This window comes from Aplysia californica, unplaced genomic scaffold (genome assembly GCF_000002075.1).
Source record: "Aplysia californica isolate F4 #8 unplaced genomic scaffold, AplCal3.0 scaffold00163, whole genome shotgun sequence".
Lineage (NCBI taxonomy): Eukaryota > Metazoa > Mollusca > Gastropoda > Aplysiida > Aplysiidae > Aplysia > Aplysia californica.
The window spans coordinates 1,190,227-1,206,208 of NW_004797433.1; the positions used below are offsets into that span (position 1 = coordinate 1,190,227).

The 15,982-nt window shown below is 38.6% G+C and overlaps 1 protein-coding gene across 1 annotated transcript in view; it reads left to right on the forward strand.

Annotated features, from left to right (window-relative positions):
• The window catches only part of LOC101859933 (ubiquitin carboxyl-terminal hydrolase 40), a 42,155-nt gene extending 26,967 nt beyond the window's left edge, over window positions 1-15,188 (forward strand). The window contains exons 20-35 of the mRNA XM_005097763.3: window positions 741-932; window positions 1,447-1,562; window positions 2,277-2,394; window positions 2,851-2,904; window positions 3,280-3,391; window positions 3,863-3,951; window positions 4,489-4,612; window positions 5,454-5,593; window positions 6,645-6,774; window positions 7,932-8,038; window positions 11,147-11,310; window positions 11,754-11,819; window positions 12,429-12,645; window positions 13,333-13,431; window positions 13,841-13,947; window positions 14,782-15,188. Coding sequence (XP_005097820.1) covers window positions 741-932; window positions 1,447-1,562; window positions 2,277-2,394; window positions 2,851-2,904; window positions 3,280-3,391; window positions 3,863-3,951; window positions 4,489-4,612; window positions 5,454-5,593; window positions 6,645-6,774; window positions 7,932-8,038; window positions 11,147-11,310; window positions 11,754-11,819; window positions 12,429-12,645; window positions 13,333-13,431; window positions 13,841-13,947; window positions 14,782-14,878 — 1,932 coding nt within the window. The 3' untranslated portion in view covers window positions 14,879-15,188. The remainder of the gene's footprint in view (window positions 1-740; window positions 933-1,446; window positions 1,563-2,276; window positions 2,395-2,850; window positions 2,905-3,279; window positions 3,392-3,862; window positions 3,952-4,488; window positions 4,613-5,453; window positions 5,594-6,644; window positions 6,775-7,931; window positions 8,039-11,146; window positions 11,311-11,753; window positions 11,820-12,428; window positions 12,646-13,332; window positions 13,432-13,840; window positions 13,948-14,781) is intronic.
• Window positions 15,189-15,982: the final 794 nt, after the last annotated feature.

Genomic DNA, 15,982 nt, shown 5'->3' on the forward strand with positions numbered 1-15,982 from the left:
TCATAAAAAAATATAAACCAATGTACAAAAGTTTTTAAAATGCACAGAAAATTGGGGTAGACAACCCGGTACCGGTACTAGGTCTGACGTTGAGGGTAATTTGCAATGTAATTTACAGAAAAACAAGTTTCATTCAGATATCTAGATTCTAGATATAATGTTTCACATGACCATCGGTCGTGGCAAGCTGGAAAATAATAAACTAGGAGGAAGGGGGTATGGAATAAGGAGCAGAGGGGTGTGCAAAAAATCTGGAAATTAATCAGCGATTGGGGGGACACTTATGCGATACCTATGAGTAATGCTGAAAACTTGTTCTTCAATTTTTCTCTGTTTTTGGGGGTTTTTTGTCGTTTCTCTTGTCTTTTTCTTACTCTGTTGGAGTTTTGTAGCTTTCTTTTCATTCTATGCAGTTGTCCATTCTCAAAGTTCAGCAAAAATATTGTTGCTTGTGGGATGATGGGTGCTCTTGTGCTGTCAGTTTTCTTTCTACCTCTCAGTATTGCTATTGTACTGAACTTTCACTTTCATGTGTCTCATGGTGAAGATGTTCTTTTGTTTTACTCAAAGCAGGTGAGTGGAGGATGCCACTGGAAGGTTGTATTTCTCTTCTTTCCCTCCCTTTTTTTTTCTGTCTGTTCTGTCTATCGTCATTTTTCCATGCACTAAATGAGATTTATTGTGTCGATATGCTTCTTTTTACTCACATAAACAAATACACAAACTCGTATTTCTACCAGATAAATGAGGAGTTTGTGGCTACCGGCGAGGCGTGTGAGCCAATTTTCCTGACTGTGCGGGATTCTGACATACAAAGACTGTTGGCTCAGGTAGTGCTGGCTAAGAACAAAAGTCTGCTGGACCTGTACAAGGTGGTGGTGTCTGCCACCGACCTGGAGCTCAGGGAGATGAAGCTCAGTCATCTCAGCGAGGTGGGTCTGGCTAATCTAATTGTTACCCTACGTGTTGAGATTTTGTTTCTCGTTCTGTGTGGTCTCATAAGTGTATTAATGTACTCCTTTTTTACTTTGAGAGTCAAAAAAGTTTAGTTTTTAGAAAGTCTAAGTCTGTAATGGACACTGAGCGAGAAATTTGGTTAAGACTTCATAACAACCAGATAGTCATTTAAAAACAGGAAATGAGTAAAACTTACTTTTAAGGGCAATGACCCACTAAAAAGCCTAAAATCAAAGAAAATGCTAAAATGTGGAATAAAGATCTGTTTCTTTGAAAGCTTTTTGTTTTCTACCAATTAGGGTTAAGAACTTATTTTACATATAATTTGTATTTTTAAAATTTTGACCTGAAAGACATTTTCTTCGACAGTTCTTTATCTCATGAGGTGTCCTGTTTTGACACAATATTTCCTCAAGGCTCTATGATGTTTTGAGAAATGTGTGTACTGTGATTTAATGCATTAACCAATGTTTCTTGATTGCCTGACAGTTGGGAGATAATGGAAATCACACTCTGAGGGCTCTGCCTCTAAGCGATACTGTGAGTTTGGCAGAGTCAGGTCTGGGCAATGGCAGTGTGTTACTTGCTGGACCTATCGATGACAGGTAAGCTTTCCCCGGAAAGGAAAATCAAATTAAGTGGAAAAATTGCTAACTTTTGGTTCTTTGTATGAAATGTTCTAGTTGTCTTCCTTGATTTACAAGGTTCCTGTCTGGATTTTAGAGGGGCAATAGAATAATGGCATGCATTTGTATGGGACCCTCTCCCAGTCGTGTGGGCTTGAGATACTTTTCAGGGATCAAAACGTACCCCTGCATGTCAAATTTTCTTCCAATCTCAGGGACACATGCATTTCAAAATGCACATATGGACACACTCATATGCCATCGTTTACTTCTTCTTCCGTGCCCCCCCCCCCCCCCCCCCCTTTGTAATAGGTATTGGGCGAGATGATAGAATAAGAAAAGACAAAAATGTAAAGCAAAACGTTATGGAAGAGGTGTCGCATTAAATTCTGTGACAGTGTCATTGATAGTAGCAAGTTGAAGAATATTTTGATAGAATTTATAACTATGTTGATTGCCTAGGAAGAGATTTCCTTCATTTTTGAAAATCTACAGTTAAGAAATGTGCTGTCTCGGTAAGTCTGTTCTTTTTTTGTGTGGTTTGTGCCCTCGTCTCTCTTCCTACTTGCTTCTTTTTCTGTTCCTTTTAGAATTTGGGTATTGTCATGCTGACTTGCTCCATGCTATGGCTCAAACACAACAGTTGTCCATGCTAGTGTGGTCAGAACGCAAATTGTTTTCTTTTCCTTATAGTGAGGCTGGCACACAACCTCAGAAGGAACAAGAAACTGAAGCTTGCCAGGGCAACAGATTACCTATGGAGCCTGAGTGGTCTATCACTCTGCAGGAGCGACTGGAGCGACTGGCTGGGGTAAGGAACTTTGAGGCATTGATGTGGTACTGCTGAGTATTTTGTTGTCATGGCAAATGGTTTTTCCAGTCAGATGAGAACTTACTTTTGTTTTTTTAACTATGGCAAGCATGTCTTGGAGAATCTTTTTATAACAATTAGGAAATAATATTTGGTTTAAGAATTGTGTGATCTTGTGCGGTCAGGATAGGTGAATATACCCAACAGGCTGAAAGGAAATGATTGCGCAATCTTTAGAAGAGAGCATCTTTGCTGTCTTTTCATGATAAATAAAGCAAATGATGTGATATTTGTATTGAACAAATTGATGTTTGTTTATTAGTTTGTTTTTTCCAGAGGGGGAGGCAGGATGGCACATCTTTCTTGTGGTGGTAAATAAGGAAAAAAGAGTATATTGGTCTTCAATGTTTGATTTTAAAGAATTTAAACGAATTGATTTATTATTCTGTTTTCCAGAACCTAGGTCAAGTAACCTGTAGAACTGCAGTGGCCCGCACAAGACCTTCTGTGGTAAGTTGCAGACATGTGTGTCTTTTATGTACTCAGTAGAGGCAGTTGGTGGATGAACTTGTTGTCTTACTTCCTTCTATGAGTTTTCCACTTTAGCTGTTGTATTAACCTGCATTCTGAAGACTGTAAAACCCCTAATTTTTTAACTCTTAATATTCTTGTGAATTTGGTCCTTAAAGGGGCTCATTATGTTGGATGTTTATTGTAGATGTATAGAAGTGGTGAAACACCAGGGCCAGGTATATTTGGACAGTGGTGGGGTTTTGAAGAAGACTAGGTGAGTTCTTCCTTTTTCACAGTATTTATATTTGAATTATTTCTATTGGCCTTATATTGTTGCTCACAACCTTTTAACTCTGATCCCAACTTTTGTAGAGTGTGAAGGATTTCAAAGTCCAGGCTATGAATCTTCTCCAAGTGCATGCAGTGTCAACAGAAACAGTCAGATTGAGAGAAGACCATCGCAGTCTAGGACTAAAACCTCCATGTGAGTCACTGACACCAAAAAAATGCAGCTTCTCTTAGTACTCTGCGTTTTGTAATGTTCATGTCATATAGAAACACTTCTCGCAGTCTTTTTCTGCTTTGATATTTAAAGTAAACACTGTCTTGTCTTTTGTTTGAACTTTATGATTAAACTGGTACTTTGGTCAATGGAAAATGTGAAGGCTCTTTATACATTTTTTAAAAATTTTGCTGTTGAATTACTTGAGGTCATTAATTTTGATTTTGTCCCTTTCCTCATTTGACCAATTTATAGTCTATGTTTCTCTCCCTTTCTCTAAATCTGACAAATCATAAAGCAGGTAATTTGTGGTTCCTTTTCCTTTCCACTTTTTTTTCATGCTTTTCTTGTCCCAATTTTCAAGTCAACTTTCACATCACTTTTTAATGTTTATAATATTGACTCCTATTTCAAAATAGATTCTGAATCCCGTGATTTTTCTTTTCATCCCAGTACGTGAAGGTCTCAGCTTACAAGATTGTGGTCTTTCTGATGGTGCCTGTGTTGTTCTGGAAAGTGGGAGGCCACCACAGGACACAGAGGTGAGCACTAAGAGATCTCTCTGCTGTTGTACACAATCTTAAGAGAATGATTTATTTTGTTTTGTGTTATTTTCATTTCAGCCTTAAAGAAGTTCTCGAGTTACAGATATAACATAGAATTATTTGGTCTGTTCAATATTTTTTATACTGCCTATATTTTATCTTTGGGAACAGATTATTTTAACAGAGAAATGTGAACAGAACATGTCAGTTGGCTCGTAACAATAAACACAGGTACATTTATTAGAGTACTGACTATTTAATGTTTTTGTGAATGCGACACCTTTTTAGTCATCTAAGCTATTCAAGCTTGATTATTAGTAAATACAATACATTCCTTCAGAGAAAAATACCTGTTTTTCAAAGAAGCACATGCTTGAATCTGATTACAAAAGCCTGGTTTCTGTAAGTCCTTCAAAATTTGTCAAATAAGAAAATTATGTCTTGATTAAGGTGAGTTCCTTTTAGCTTAGTAGATTTCTATGAAGTAGAATGGATATTATACTCCTAATGTCTTGCATTCTTTTTAACTCTCAGATGACAATCAGTGTGAATAAGGTGGAGAATGGCAAGCTGATGTCTAAGCATGAGTTTCTGGTGGACAGAGCGCTGACTGTGCAGAGCCTGCTTCAAGCAGCGTGTCAGCTCATGGACTGTGAAGGTCAGTGCTCTTTGAACTGTGTGTTTGTTGTGTGTTTTAGTTGTTGGCTGTAGACAAATCTGTTCTTACAGATTGAAAGAAATATTCCTCCTAAAGGGGGTAGGTAAAGTACTTTTCTCTCCATATGATCTGGTTATGTGACAAATTTGATTACTATGCTCAAAGTACAAAGAGTTACCACTCACTCAGAAATGTAGACATTGGGCTTGGTGGGTAAGCAATGGGACCCCTTTCCCAACCGACAATTAATATGGTGGAAATAGTTTCGTTGTATAGGTTTCAACTTACGTTTTATTTTTTCATATTGGCACTGATACTGGCAGTGAAGCAAAACTGTTAAATGTGGCAAGTGATTTAACGATTTTATGATGCTGTATGTAATGGTCTAATGTTCCGGCCCATGTGGAAATGGTCTCCCAGTGTGCCTGGTGGCTTAGGTACTTTCTTGCAATGGAAAAAAAAAATTAGACTCCTTCGAAGGCCTTCAAAAAGTCAGAGTTGTAAGATGTGTCTTTTGAGGTGCTCAAAATTTACACTGTGTTTTAGGAAGTCTTTTCTTTGGTTAACCCTATACCTACGTCATGTTTTACTATCGTATCCATACGACATGGGTAAATTTACTCGTTAATCCCATCCATACACTTTGCATAGTAGTCTGTCAAAATGATTTTTTGAGAAATACTGAAAGTTTCAAAGAGATCTTCGTACTAGAAGTATTCTAAAATGTGAAGAATACAACCCCGGGGGTACAAAATGACCCTATGGCGTACAGATAGGGTTGAAATGTCTAGGCGGTCGTTTTTGACATTTCTGAGCATGTGCTGTTCATGTTCATGTGCAGGAAACCAGTGGTATCTGAGCAAGACGGACGTGTATGGCGACCCGTCTGAGGCCTTGGAGAATCTGGATGTTTCTCTGCTGGACTTGCTGATCAATGACGGGGACACATTGGTGCTGCAGCCAGGTGTGCTGGTCAAGAAGGTGAGGTCAAAGGCCAGTGTTTGGGAATGAGGTCAGATGAAGTGAATTCTGTGAACGGGGCTTGTGAGAAATGAATGAGTGGAGTGTGGTTTGGGGAAATTTTGATGAGGTTTTGTTTTTGGTCTGTTGCTTTGGTTGAATTTTTTTTGGGGGGAGGAGGGGGGAGGCTTGATTTGATAATGCTGTCCGTGAAGTCCCTTCATGTCCTTCCTTGGTTTCTGTCTGCTGTCTCGTTGTATCTCTGCACTGTGTTCTCTTTAAGTGTACTGATCAGAGGTCAAGTAAATGTACAGTGCTCATGGTGTGAAGTTGGTTTTGTTCTGCCACTAGGGTCCCTTGGTTCCCTCTGTCCCTCTCTCAGACAGCAGAAATCAAGCATGTCTGAAGGCACACCAAAGTATGTGGTTCAAACCCTGATTGTACATACCTTTTGTCAATGCATCCTCTTAACAAAACATACATTCAACCTTTTTGAAAGGAATCACATGGTTATTGCACAACAAAGTTTTCAAGACTTAATATCTATTTTTCAGCCAGTGAGATGCATGAAGCCCTTCATACCCCCCGGGGCGGTGCTACTAACTGAAGTGTCTGTAGACCATTCCCAAAAGGGGGACATTAATATGTTCTTATGCACAGTAGAATTGTAAATGGGCTGATTCATCAACGTCATGCTTATAACTGCCTGGGAGTGCCTTGATAGTTGAAGCAGACTTTGTGCTGTTTAAGCTAGAGACATGAGCAGAGTAAGCCCGATTCCCTGTAAGGACTTCTCTATTGACATCCACCCTTTGATGCTCATATAATCTAATGCAGTTGCGAGCGCTGTAAAACTTCTATGGAAAACAACAAAAAACGAAGCCCTTCAGCACAGTTAAAGTGTTTCAGCTCCTTAGAAAGTTTTTGTTTTCCCCCTTGCAATCAAATGTTCCGACTAAAATTGATATAAAAACTGACAGTTAATTGTTGAGGGGGGTTGAAAAGCCTAGCCTATTTATCAAATTTCATTCCTTCTGGTCTCAAGGCTGTTACTCATTACAAATTTCCTCAGGACGAGGTGTGCCTGACTGTGCTGCTGGTGATGGAAGAAGCAGGAAATTTTGGCCAAGAGATGGGCTCAGGGGACAGGCCAGGTTGTGTCTCATCTCTTAACCGACAGGAGGAGGAGGACAAAATTATGTGTAAGTATTGTGCAAGTTAATTAGTTATCTATATTGTGTATTCAATGCTGTTTCACTTTCTGTAATGGCAATTTAATTAATAATACTATCCTTGGCGAGGGTGGGGTGGTGGAGCGGTTAGTGTGCTAGTCCCCGAAGTGGAAAGTCCGAGTTCGAGCCTCGGTTCGGACACAGATTTTTTTTCCCCCCTTCTGCCCACCCAGCAGTTATGGGTACCTGACTTCGAGTTTGGGAAGTAAAAGCGGCGTGGAAAGGAACTGGCCGCCCTACCACAATATACCGAAGGCTCAGGAAGTTGTCTCACTAACAAGGCAATCCCCAATGTCCGGATCAGATGCGGGAACAACTTTTTTTTTACTATCCTTGTTAAGTTTGTTTGGTTTAATGTGTATTCCTACCCCCTTAATTTATTTCATTTGAGAGATATCCTGCCTGTTGTCATTTGGTGAAGTTCTTCATGACCTTTTTCCTTTGTATAGATGAGCGGGAAGAGATTTTGTGGTTGCATACTCTCTTATCTTTTTCATTTATGAAAGAAAAACCTATATGAACAGTTGTGTTTCTAGCTCTTTAGGTGAAGATTTCATTTTTCACTGACAGCTCTGCACTGGTTGTGTGTGACTTGAAGTCATGATAAGGATAGTGAATGCCCTTACTGATTTGAGTCTGTTGATTTGATGGAAGCTGATAGTAGGGTATAAATTGAAGAACCGGACAGGAGTATGGTTGACAATTCTTGTGTACAAATTTCAGCTCTTTAGTTTTCAGTTGCTGGGGTAAGAAAAAGACTTAAGTAAAAATTAAATGGAATAATGAGTCATTAACACTACCATATGTCTCTGTGTGAACTCATTGTAAAATTAAATCTGCTTATATTTCTGTCCCAGTGGTTTTGTGCCCAAAAAAAATGTGAAATTATGCAAACTGAGCCCAAAAATGTGAAATTATGCGATTCTGTTAATTTTAACAAAGAATGATAAAGGAAAATAATCAGAAATTATGCAAAAAAATGATCAAATTTTGCTAAATTATGCGGGGTGCATAAAACCACGAGGACATATTTGTCATGCTTTGAAAATGTTATATTTCAGGCACACAGTTCGTTCTTTTCTATGAGTCTAAATTCATTTACTTTTTTTATTTTTGTGTCCATATAGTGGAACTGGCCAGCAGGTTGTCCGTGAAGGATCACGTCCCCAGAAAAGATCTCAATCCTCTGAATGTTTGTTTGTGCCCAGCTTTTCAACAGCTCTTTGAAAATCCAGTAAGATTTTAAAAAATGATATTGTGTATTCGTTTTCTCTATCCCTCAGTAAATGAAATGTTCACCACTCAGTAAAGTAGATTTGATTTTGATTTCAGAGTGGGTGTTTGCCTACACTTAGTTAAAGATAGCCATGCTCAGTTTCCAAAATCATAACGTGGTACTGTAGCAGTTAATGAAAATATAAATTCGTGTCAATAGGAATGATGCTTTTGCTATCTTTGACATCCATAATTCATCATAATGGTTGTACCATAAGATATCTTTTCCAAATGAAGACTAGCTAAGTTATATACAGGGTCCCCACCTGGTCGGGAAATGGGGAAAAATTCGGGAATTTTGTGATGGGTCAGGAAAGGATAGGGCCTTGGTGTTATTAGTAGTGTAGCTATCTAGAGAGTATGGTTGATGAATCATGAGGACGAAACATAATTGAACTGCTATGACGGCAGGCGGAAGTGTATGTGTGACACCGAGGCTCGATCGTGAAGAATCAAGATCTACTCTTGCTTTCGTTACCACCCAGAAATTTTCCGGTAATAGTCTGATAGATAACGCAACATTTGTAACATGTCAGTTGTTAATTTCAAACGCTGTGTCGCCATGAAAATAAATCAATATAAGTCCTGTGCTGTCACTTGTGAAAAAAAAAAAAAGAAAAGAAAGTTATACAAGCGTCTTGTCAGGCTCGCCATCATGTCCAGTCAGTGAACCTGCACGCTCACATCACATGATAAAGCATCGTGTGAGTACCGGCAGTCTGTGTGCTGTGAAGTATAGGGCTCCGGAATGGGGGGGGGGGGTATTGATTTTTTCTTTTTTTTAAAGATGCACCTGGGGGAAGGGGGTGGGGTGGGGTTGAAGGCTACACTAGAGGACAAAAACTGAGCTTGGAAGCAAATTTTTAGAATTTTGATAACCACTATAAGAGCTCTTTGCAAAGCGCACGTTGGTGCAGGCCTTGTGTGGAATCGGGATCCGTCATGCCTTGTTTTTGAACTTGAGTGTTCGCGTTTCATTGGATGGGGTGATAGTATTTAATATATAATATATTTTTTTTAGCTTTCTGTTCCAGATTGGCAGATTTTCGGTGTCACTGCATCTTGCCCTCCCTCAGTTTGTACACTTCTTACACTGTATAAGTCTACTTGAGCCATTCAATAGACCTGCATGTTTGCCGACAATCGTCTGAAATCCGACAATCGCGACCCGACCCGCGAACCGGCCGATGCTATCGCTAGGCCAGCCTGTATCAGTCAATGTGCGTAGTGCGAGGCTTGGCCGACTGCCAGTGACCCATTTTTCTCCCGTCGACTTCGTCGGCACTTTCGTTTTCGTGCCGACCGCCGACGCGCGCACCGCCGACTGCCGACGTCGGCGTTTCTGACATAATTGTCGGAACCTAAGTAGAAATGCGAATACGAAAAAGGACGACAACTTAAATTATCTACTTTCAGTTTCGTGCTCGAGCGGCCATTTTGAATTTCGTTTGTTGACTAATTCAATTGTTCAGATCGTGTGGATTCATTCAAGTCCGACTCTCTTGTTCTAATAGAATCTAGATCTAGATTTATATAGATCATTATAGACCTCAATGGAGGATTCATATTCCAATTCTATTGTGTCAAACCCTATCATAGGTTGTGCTGTAATCTTTATATTGGTAAAAATAAGCATTTCATCAGGTGCGTGAATTGTTTATTTATTTAGTAAAGATCTAGAATCTAGATCTAGATCTAGAATCTAGACTCAGCTGAGTCCCTCTGTTCGGAATCGGATGCGGATTTCTAGTTCAAGGCCTATTCCTATTCACTTGTTCTACAAGATCTAGACCTAGATTTATTTAGATTACTAGATTTCTAGATCTAGATATATATATATATGAAGGATTCCCAATTCTATTGTGTTATTGTATCAAACCCTATAGCAATGTAGATGTAAGCCATATATAGATCTAGAATCTAGATCTAGATCTATATGCTCCTTGTTTGTTTTGGAGTGTGGTTTTTTTAATTAAATTTTTTTTTCATTTAGGACTTGTTTTGGCCTTTTTACATGAGGCCCGTTGCAGGTTCTTTTTGGGGGTAGGGTTAGGGTTAGGTCTCTTCTTTATTGTGTTTGTTGGGGTGGTCGCTCGTTACTCGGATGTTCTTCCTTATGACACCCACAAAGGCCTTTTTTTGGGGGGGGGGTTTTGCGCAAAATTTTCAGACAATCTGGTTGAGGCTCACATGCAGGTCTAATTCAAGTTATTACTTATATTACTCTACCTTGAGTTTGAGCAATAGTTTTCGTCTTCACGTTTATTATATGATTCATGACACCCAGACTGGTTATTGACAGTCGATATTCTGGTTCTAGGTCTTTTCTCAGGCTCAAAACAGGATTCATTTTTTATATTGTTTATATCAGCTATTATAAGGGGAAAATATGAATGAGTAAGAACAGACTGAAATACCTAAGTCACACAAGATCCCAGTGTCTCAATACATGTTATTGACTGTATATAATGAACCTACATGTGTGTGTGTGTGTGTGTATTCACAAACATATACATATATTAGATAAATGGAGCATGTGCTGTCATTGTTATGTAACATAACATACCCCTGGAAAACGGATGAGCCCCCCCCCCTCAGAAAATTGAGAAGCTGGGTTGGCCGTCACCCAGTATTATAATCATCTATTGTTCGAAGACTATACTACAAAATGTACATTTGCATTGATTTAAAGACGTTTTGACTTCTTATCATTGATAGATTGGCTTTTTTGGGGGATCATTCTTGACGCACAGCAGACTTATTTTTCCCTCGAATAGGGGTCTTGAAAAAAATTTCCAGGATTTGGTGGGGACCCTGTATATGTTTCTTCTTTTTTAACCTAGATATAATTTCAGATGGGATAGTGGTCTGAGCATTCTGATCTTCTTGAGGTTGAGTTATAGAACCAACTTATTTTTGCTGTACTCAGCAAGTATCCTTCATGTGTTTTACTTTCCATTGTTTGACAGAGGCTTATTTATGTGTATAAAAAAAGTGTATTCTTACATCAAACCAGTTGAAATATCTATTTAGAAAATTTCACTTGCTTTTTTGAACATGATCACAGTTGGTGGTGCCAAAAGCAACTGGTGTGGAGAGATTGAAGGAAGAGTTGCTGTCTACACCACAATTCCAGGACCTGCGGATTCCAACCCTCAACTTTATGCGCCTCAGAGTCATTGAGAATAACAGACTGAAGGGGGTGATCCGAAATTCCTCACAAACACTCAGGTATTTTTACATAAACTGAATGAAGCTTTGCAGATGCCATTTACCTTGGTATTATGTTGAGGCTGACTGGAGATGAAACTAATGTGCTTCATGTAGAAAAAGACTCGGCAAAGGACATTTTTTATTTTTCAAGTGTTGCAGTGGGTTTATTTTCAGACTTTTACTGTCATTTCTTTTTTTATCTTGTAAAGCTTTCAGAGGGAAGTTTTTCCTCCTCAATCACAGAATCAACATTATATTGAGCTAGTGGTATAGTTACCACAAATTCTTTCTACCCACATTCATATGATTGAAATCTGCTTTCAGGCTGTCTAAGCACACTGACTTCTGACAAGCTGCAGTTTGAAGTGGCTGTGAGGCAGGCAGTTAGCTCCACTGGCAGTCTACTTTTGTTCAGCCATGGGTTTTTTAAATCAGTTTTTCTCTCTCTTTCTCTGATACAGGCATGCCAACTCTAAAGAAGGTGTCCATCTAGCTATACAGATTCTGAAAAAAGAGGAAACTTTGGGGTATGTGAATTACTCTTAGATAGACTGTATCTTTTTAACTTGGCTTTGATGTGAATTCTACGTTTTACCACTGAGAGATTTTGTTAAAGATTTATTTTAATTATTAACATATTTATAGAATAAGTGATTGGAATGTACTAGTTTCTGTTGTACATGCAATAAGCAAGCAAGGATGCTCACTGTAAGTAAAGTCTATCCGTGAATCAATTCATTTAACTAATTACTGTTACTGGAAAATGACTGTTTTCGTGCATCTTTTTGTTTTTCCTTGTCAGAAAGGGTTGTCAGCACAATACGATAGAATTGTTGTCAAGGCAATATGATAGTACATGGGGAGCCTTTCTGCTTTTTTTTATCAGACGTTATTTTTCTTGTTCTCAGATAGCATTTATATGTTCTTCTGATTTTATCTTATCTCTAATTGCTGGTGGGCGGAAGTGTTGCTGGTTGGTCCCTCATGTGATATATCTCGGACATTTGTCTGACTTTGCCCTTCCCTTCTAGAGCACCAAGGAGACTTTTATTGAATTAATGTACTTTTCTGAGCCTTGAGTTGTCTGCGACAAGTTGCTATCACACATTCATAGTACGCCTCTTTTTCTTTTGTAGCCTACATGAAATCTTACTGATGGTGGCACAGAAGATCAGCGGTTCTCGCATCTACATGCCAGCACAAGAGTTTGTGTGGAACAGCTCTGCTGGAGTCGGGGCTGGAGATCTGAAGAAAGCCGTGGCATCGCGGTTCGAACTGCCTCTCCATGATATACTGTTGGCGAAATATAACCCTGACACCTGTGTGTGGACAGTGCTGCGTGATATGCCACAGGTGCTTGCAAATCTTCAGTCTTATATAGACTGACTGTTTCTTTACTTTTTAAAAGTTTGTTGGTCAAATTTTTGTTTGTCATGAGTTGGGAGATATAAATCTTGCTGTTGTTTGTTTGATGGTTTGGCCACTTTTATTTGACATATTTAATTTGTAGTGATGCTTAATTTTAAACAAAGTTACGTCTTTAGAATTTAAAATTGTTAGTCTGACTATGACTATAACAGAGTTGGGTTTTTTTTTTAATCTATTTATGCCCTTTCATGAATGAATGAAATTTGTTTTGAAATAATGTTTTGAGTCGTATAACAAAATGTGAACTAGACAGCGTAGATTACCTGGAACGAAAACAGGATCCTGGTTTGGTGAATCATGTAAAGATGACAGTTTGCTTTGATTGTGTTGTGCTTTGTTAGGCTTCCAAAGCTTATGATAATTCTTACTTGATTTTTATTTAATTTTTTCTTATAGATTTTTTCAGTTAGTTTTGCTCCTTAGACTAACTGCAACTTTTTCATTTCCCTTTCTTAATCTGCTTCATAGCTATGAAATGAATCTTTTTTTTTCAAATCCCATAAATGTTTTTAATTATGATGATATTACTGAAGGCTAATGAAGTTAATTCTTCATTTTTTCTTCCTGGAGTTGTTTGTCCTGTGTCTCACTGTGTATGTTGAACACCCACAGAAAACTGTAAAGAACAAGGGCAAGAAACGTGGAAATCATAAGACCAACATCCGCCAAGCCCCATATTACGTGCAAGACGGAGATCTCGTCGGTATCAAGGTACTGTGTTTCAATTACTGTTGACAATGATTTTTATGTTGTCAAGTACAAGGTGAACCCAGGTTGAAATTTTTATTGTTCTTGGGAAGCTTCATACCTCTTACAAATCGAAGATTATTGGACACAAAAAGGGCAGAGACAGATAAATTCAACTTGAAAAAAAGTCAGGACCTCTGTAGAATGACTGCTGTAGTTGTAGGGACCGTAAAAATTACAGCAGAAAATGATTTGTTTGAAGCCTTGGAGCAAATAAGTTTTCCAAAGTGTTCTTCAGTGTGCACTGATATTGATGTCACCACCAACATTATTGAGCATGTTTGCTTTTTTTTTTTCTTGTATGTCGGATTGAAAAGTGACACAGCTAATAATAACCTTTTCTCTCTTTTAACTGTTTGTCATGTTCCCTCAGATTCTGTCTGGTGATAAAGGCTTCCTAGATGCGGATGATTTTTCCACACAGGAAGATATTGAGAAACGACTGATTCTACAACAGATTGTTGAAGAGAAGAAGAGAATGTAAGTGAAAGCTTTGATAAAGAACATGGAAGTGGTTGGTGGTAGTATCTAATGTGGGCTGCTCCTTTTGCTTCCTTTCAGTGGTACCATTTTCTCCTTCCTGATCATGGTGAAATGTGGCTGTTGTCGTGTTGAATAGTTGTACACTATAATAATGTGATTACTAGTATTTGATGCTGGATTAGAGTCTTTATTACCAATTTGAAAAAATCTCTGGCCCATGAGTCGACAGTTTTCATTTAAACTTGAGTTCACGTTTTCTCCTGAGTGAAGAACAGGGTTGACTGATACTAGTCTTCTACTTGCTTGGTCATTCTTTCTTTATTTGTAGTCATTATGCTCTTTCTTCCGTTTGATTTTTATGTTTCTGCTGTCTTATAATTGTCATAGTGTGTGTGTGTCGTATTTCTTCTATGAATGCATGCATACTCTCTCTAGGGGAACTTTGTGGGTGCTCTTGTGTTTGCAGATTTTCATACTTCTTTTTTGTGTCATTTTTGTCCTGGAACGGAAAAGTTAATGTGTCATTTTTGTCCATCTGCTTCTGACGAAGTATGGCAGTATTTTACTAATTGTGAATTCTAGTCACAACTATTTAGTGAGTAAATGGTAGGCACTCTAGAACGGCTTAGATATATTATTTCTTTATATTCTACTGAATTGCCCTTTGTTTCTCACATGCTCTATGTTGTCCAGTCTTTCAAGGTTTTTTTTTTCTTTGAGATCAACATTAAACCCCTTGAGAATGAAGTGACCACCTTTGTTTTAAAGTACCTGCCTAACTTTTGAAATGAGGGTAACTCTTTTTTTTTCAAAACTCTTGTATGATTTCAGGCGTGAAGAGAGAAAAAAGATGCAAGCTTTTGATGGATTCCCATCCCATCGGCGTCCAGAAGTTCCCTTGACTATCAAAGTGGACAAGTTTTCCTGACCATGATCTTGAAGTCAACTTTCTAAAGCCCACTAAAAACAAAATAATTATTTTGTGCAGTGTTATACTAGCCGCAACATGTCTTTCAGATGCTCTTGTCTTTCTGGGAATGCAGGACTGTCATACAGTTTACCTCATTGTTACAGTTTTCTCTCTTTAATATCAGAGTCTTTGAAGGAGTTTTGACTTTTTTTTTTCACCAAGAGCTTTTTTATACGTATTTTAACACCTTCATTGCCAGGTCTGCTGTCCTGTAGAACAATCCAGGCCAGTCTTGGGCGTGGCGTGATAAGAGAACTCATGTTATGTTCATTGACTTTGTTTCAATATTTGTGTGGCTGCGAGGGAAAACCTCACATTGACCAAAATATGGAAATTTAGTTGATTTTTTTTGTCTGAATCTACACTTTTTTCTGAACAATTTACTTTTATTTCATGCAATTAGCCTCACTAGAAGCTGAGATATTGCCCTTTAAAGTCAGAAAAGAAGAGAAAACTACAACTGAGAAAATCGCGATTAAACTTTTTGCTGAAGATTTTTACTTAATTTTTGTACATAGGACTGAACACAGCACTCTCAGCATACTCATACAACTCCATACTTATCTTTTCTTGATCCTCTATGAATTAAGGCTAACAGAAACACTAATTTCGAAGAAAAATCACTTTCTAGTCATTCTGTTCAGGTCTTCTTCCCACCTCGTCCGGTAGCGTGTTGCACTGGCCTTTTTGCTGTGATTGCACGTGAAGGTCCAAGAACTGCTAGGGTATCATCCGGCTCACTGACACTGTTCTCTGAATCTGCCTCAGAAGGCTGAGCAACACTGGGCTGTGGTGTCACAGTGTCACGGAACTTTTCTGCGACAAACTTCCTGATTTCTGTATACAGGTACCACTGTCTCTTTGAGCTCAGCCCAGGTGATGGGACCTCAGGTGGCAAATCTTGTGGTACAGGGGCTTTCTTTTTCAAGAGAGGACGTCGCTCTTCTTCTGCATCAACGTTTCTCTTGCAGATGACAATGCCTGTGTTGTGGACCATAAAGTGGTGATAGGTCTTGAGGCCTTTTATCTTGTTGAAGCAGGCGCTCAATGCAGATGACCAGC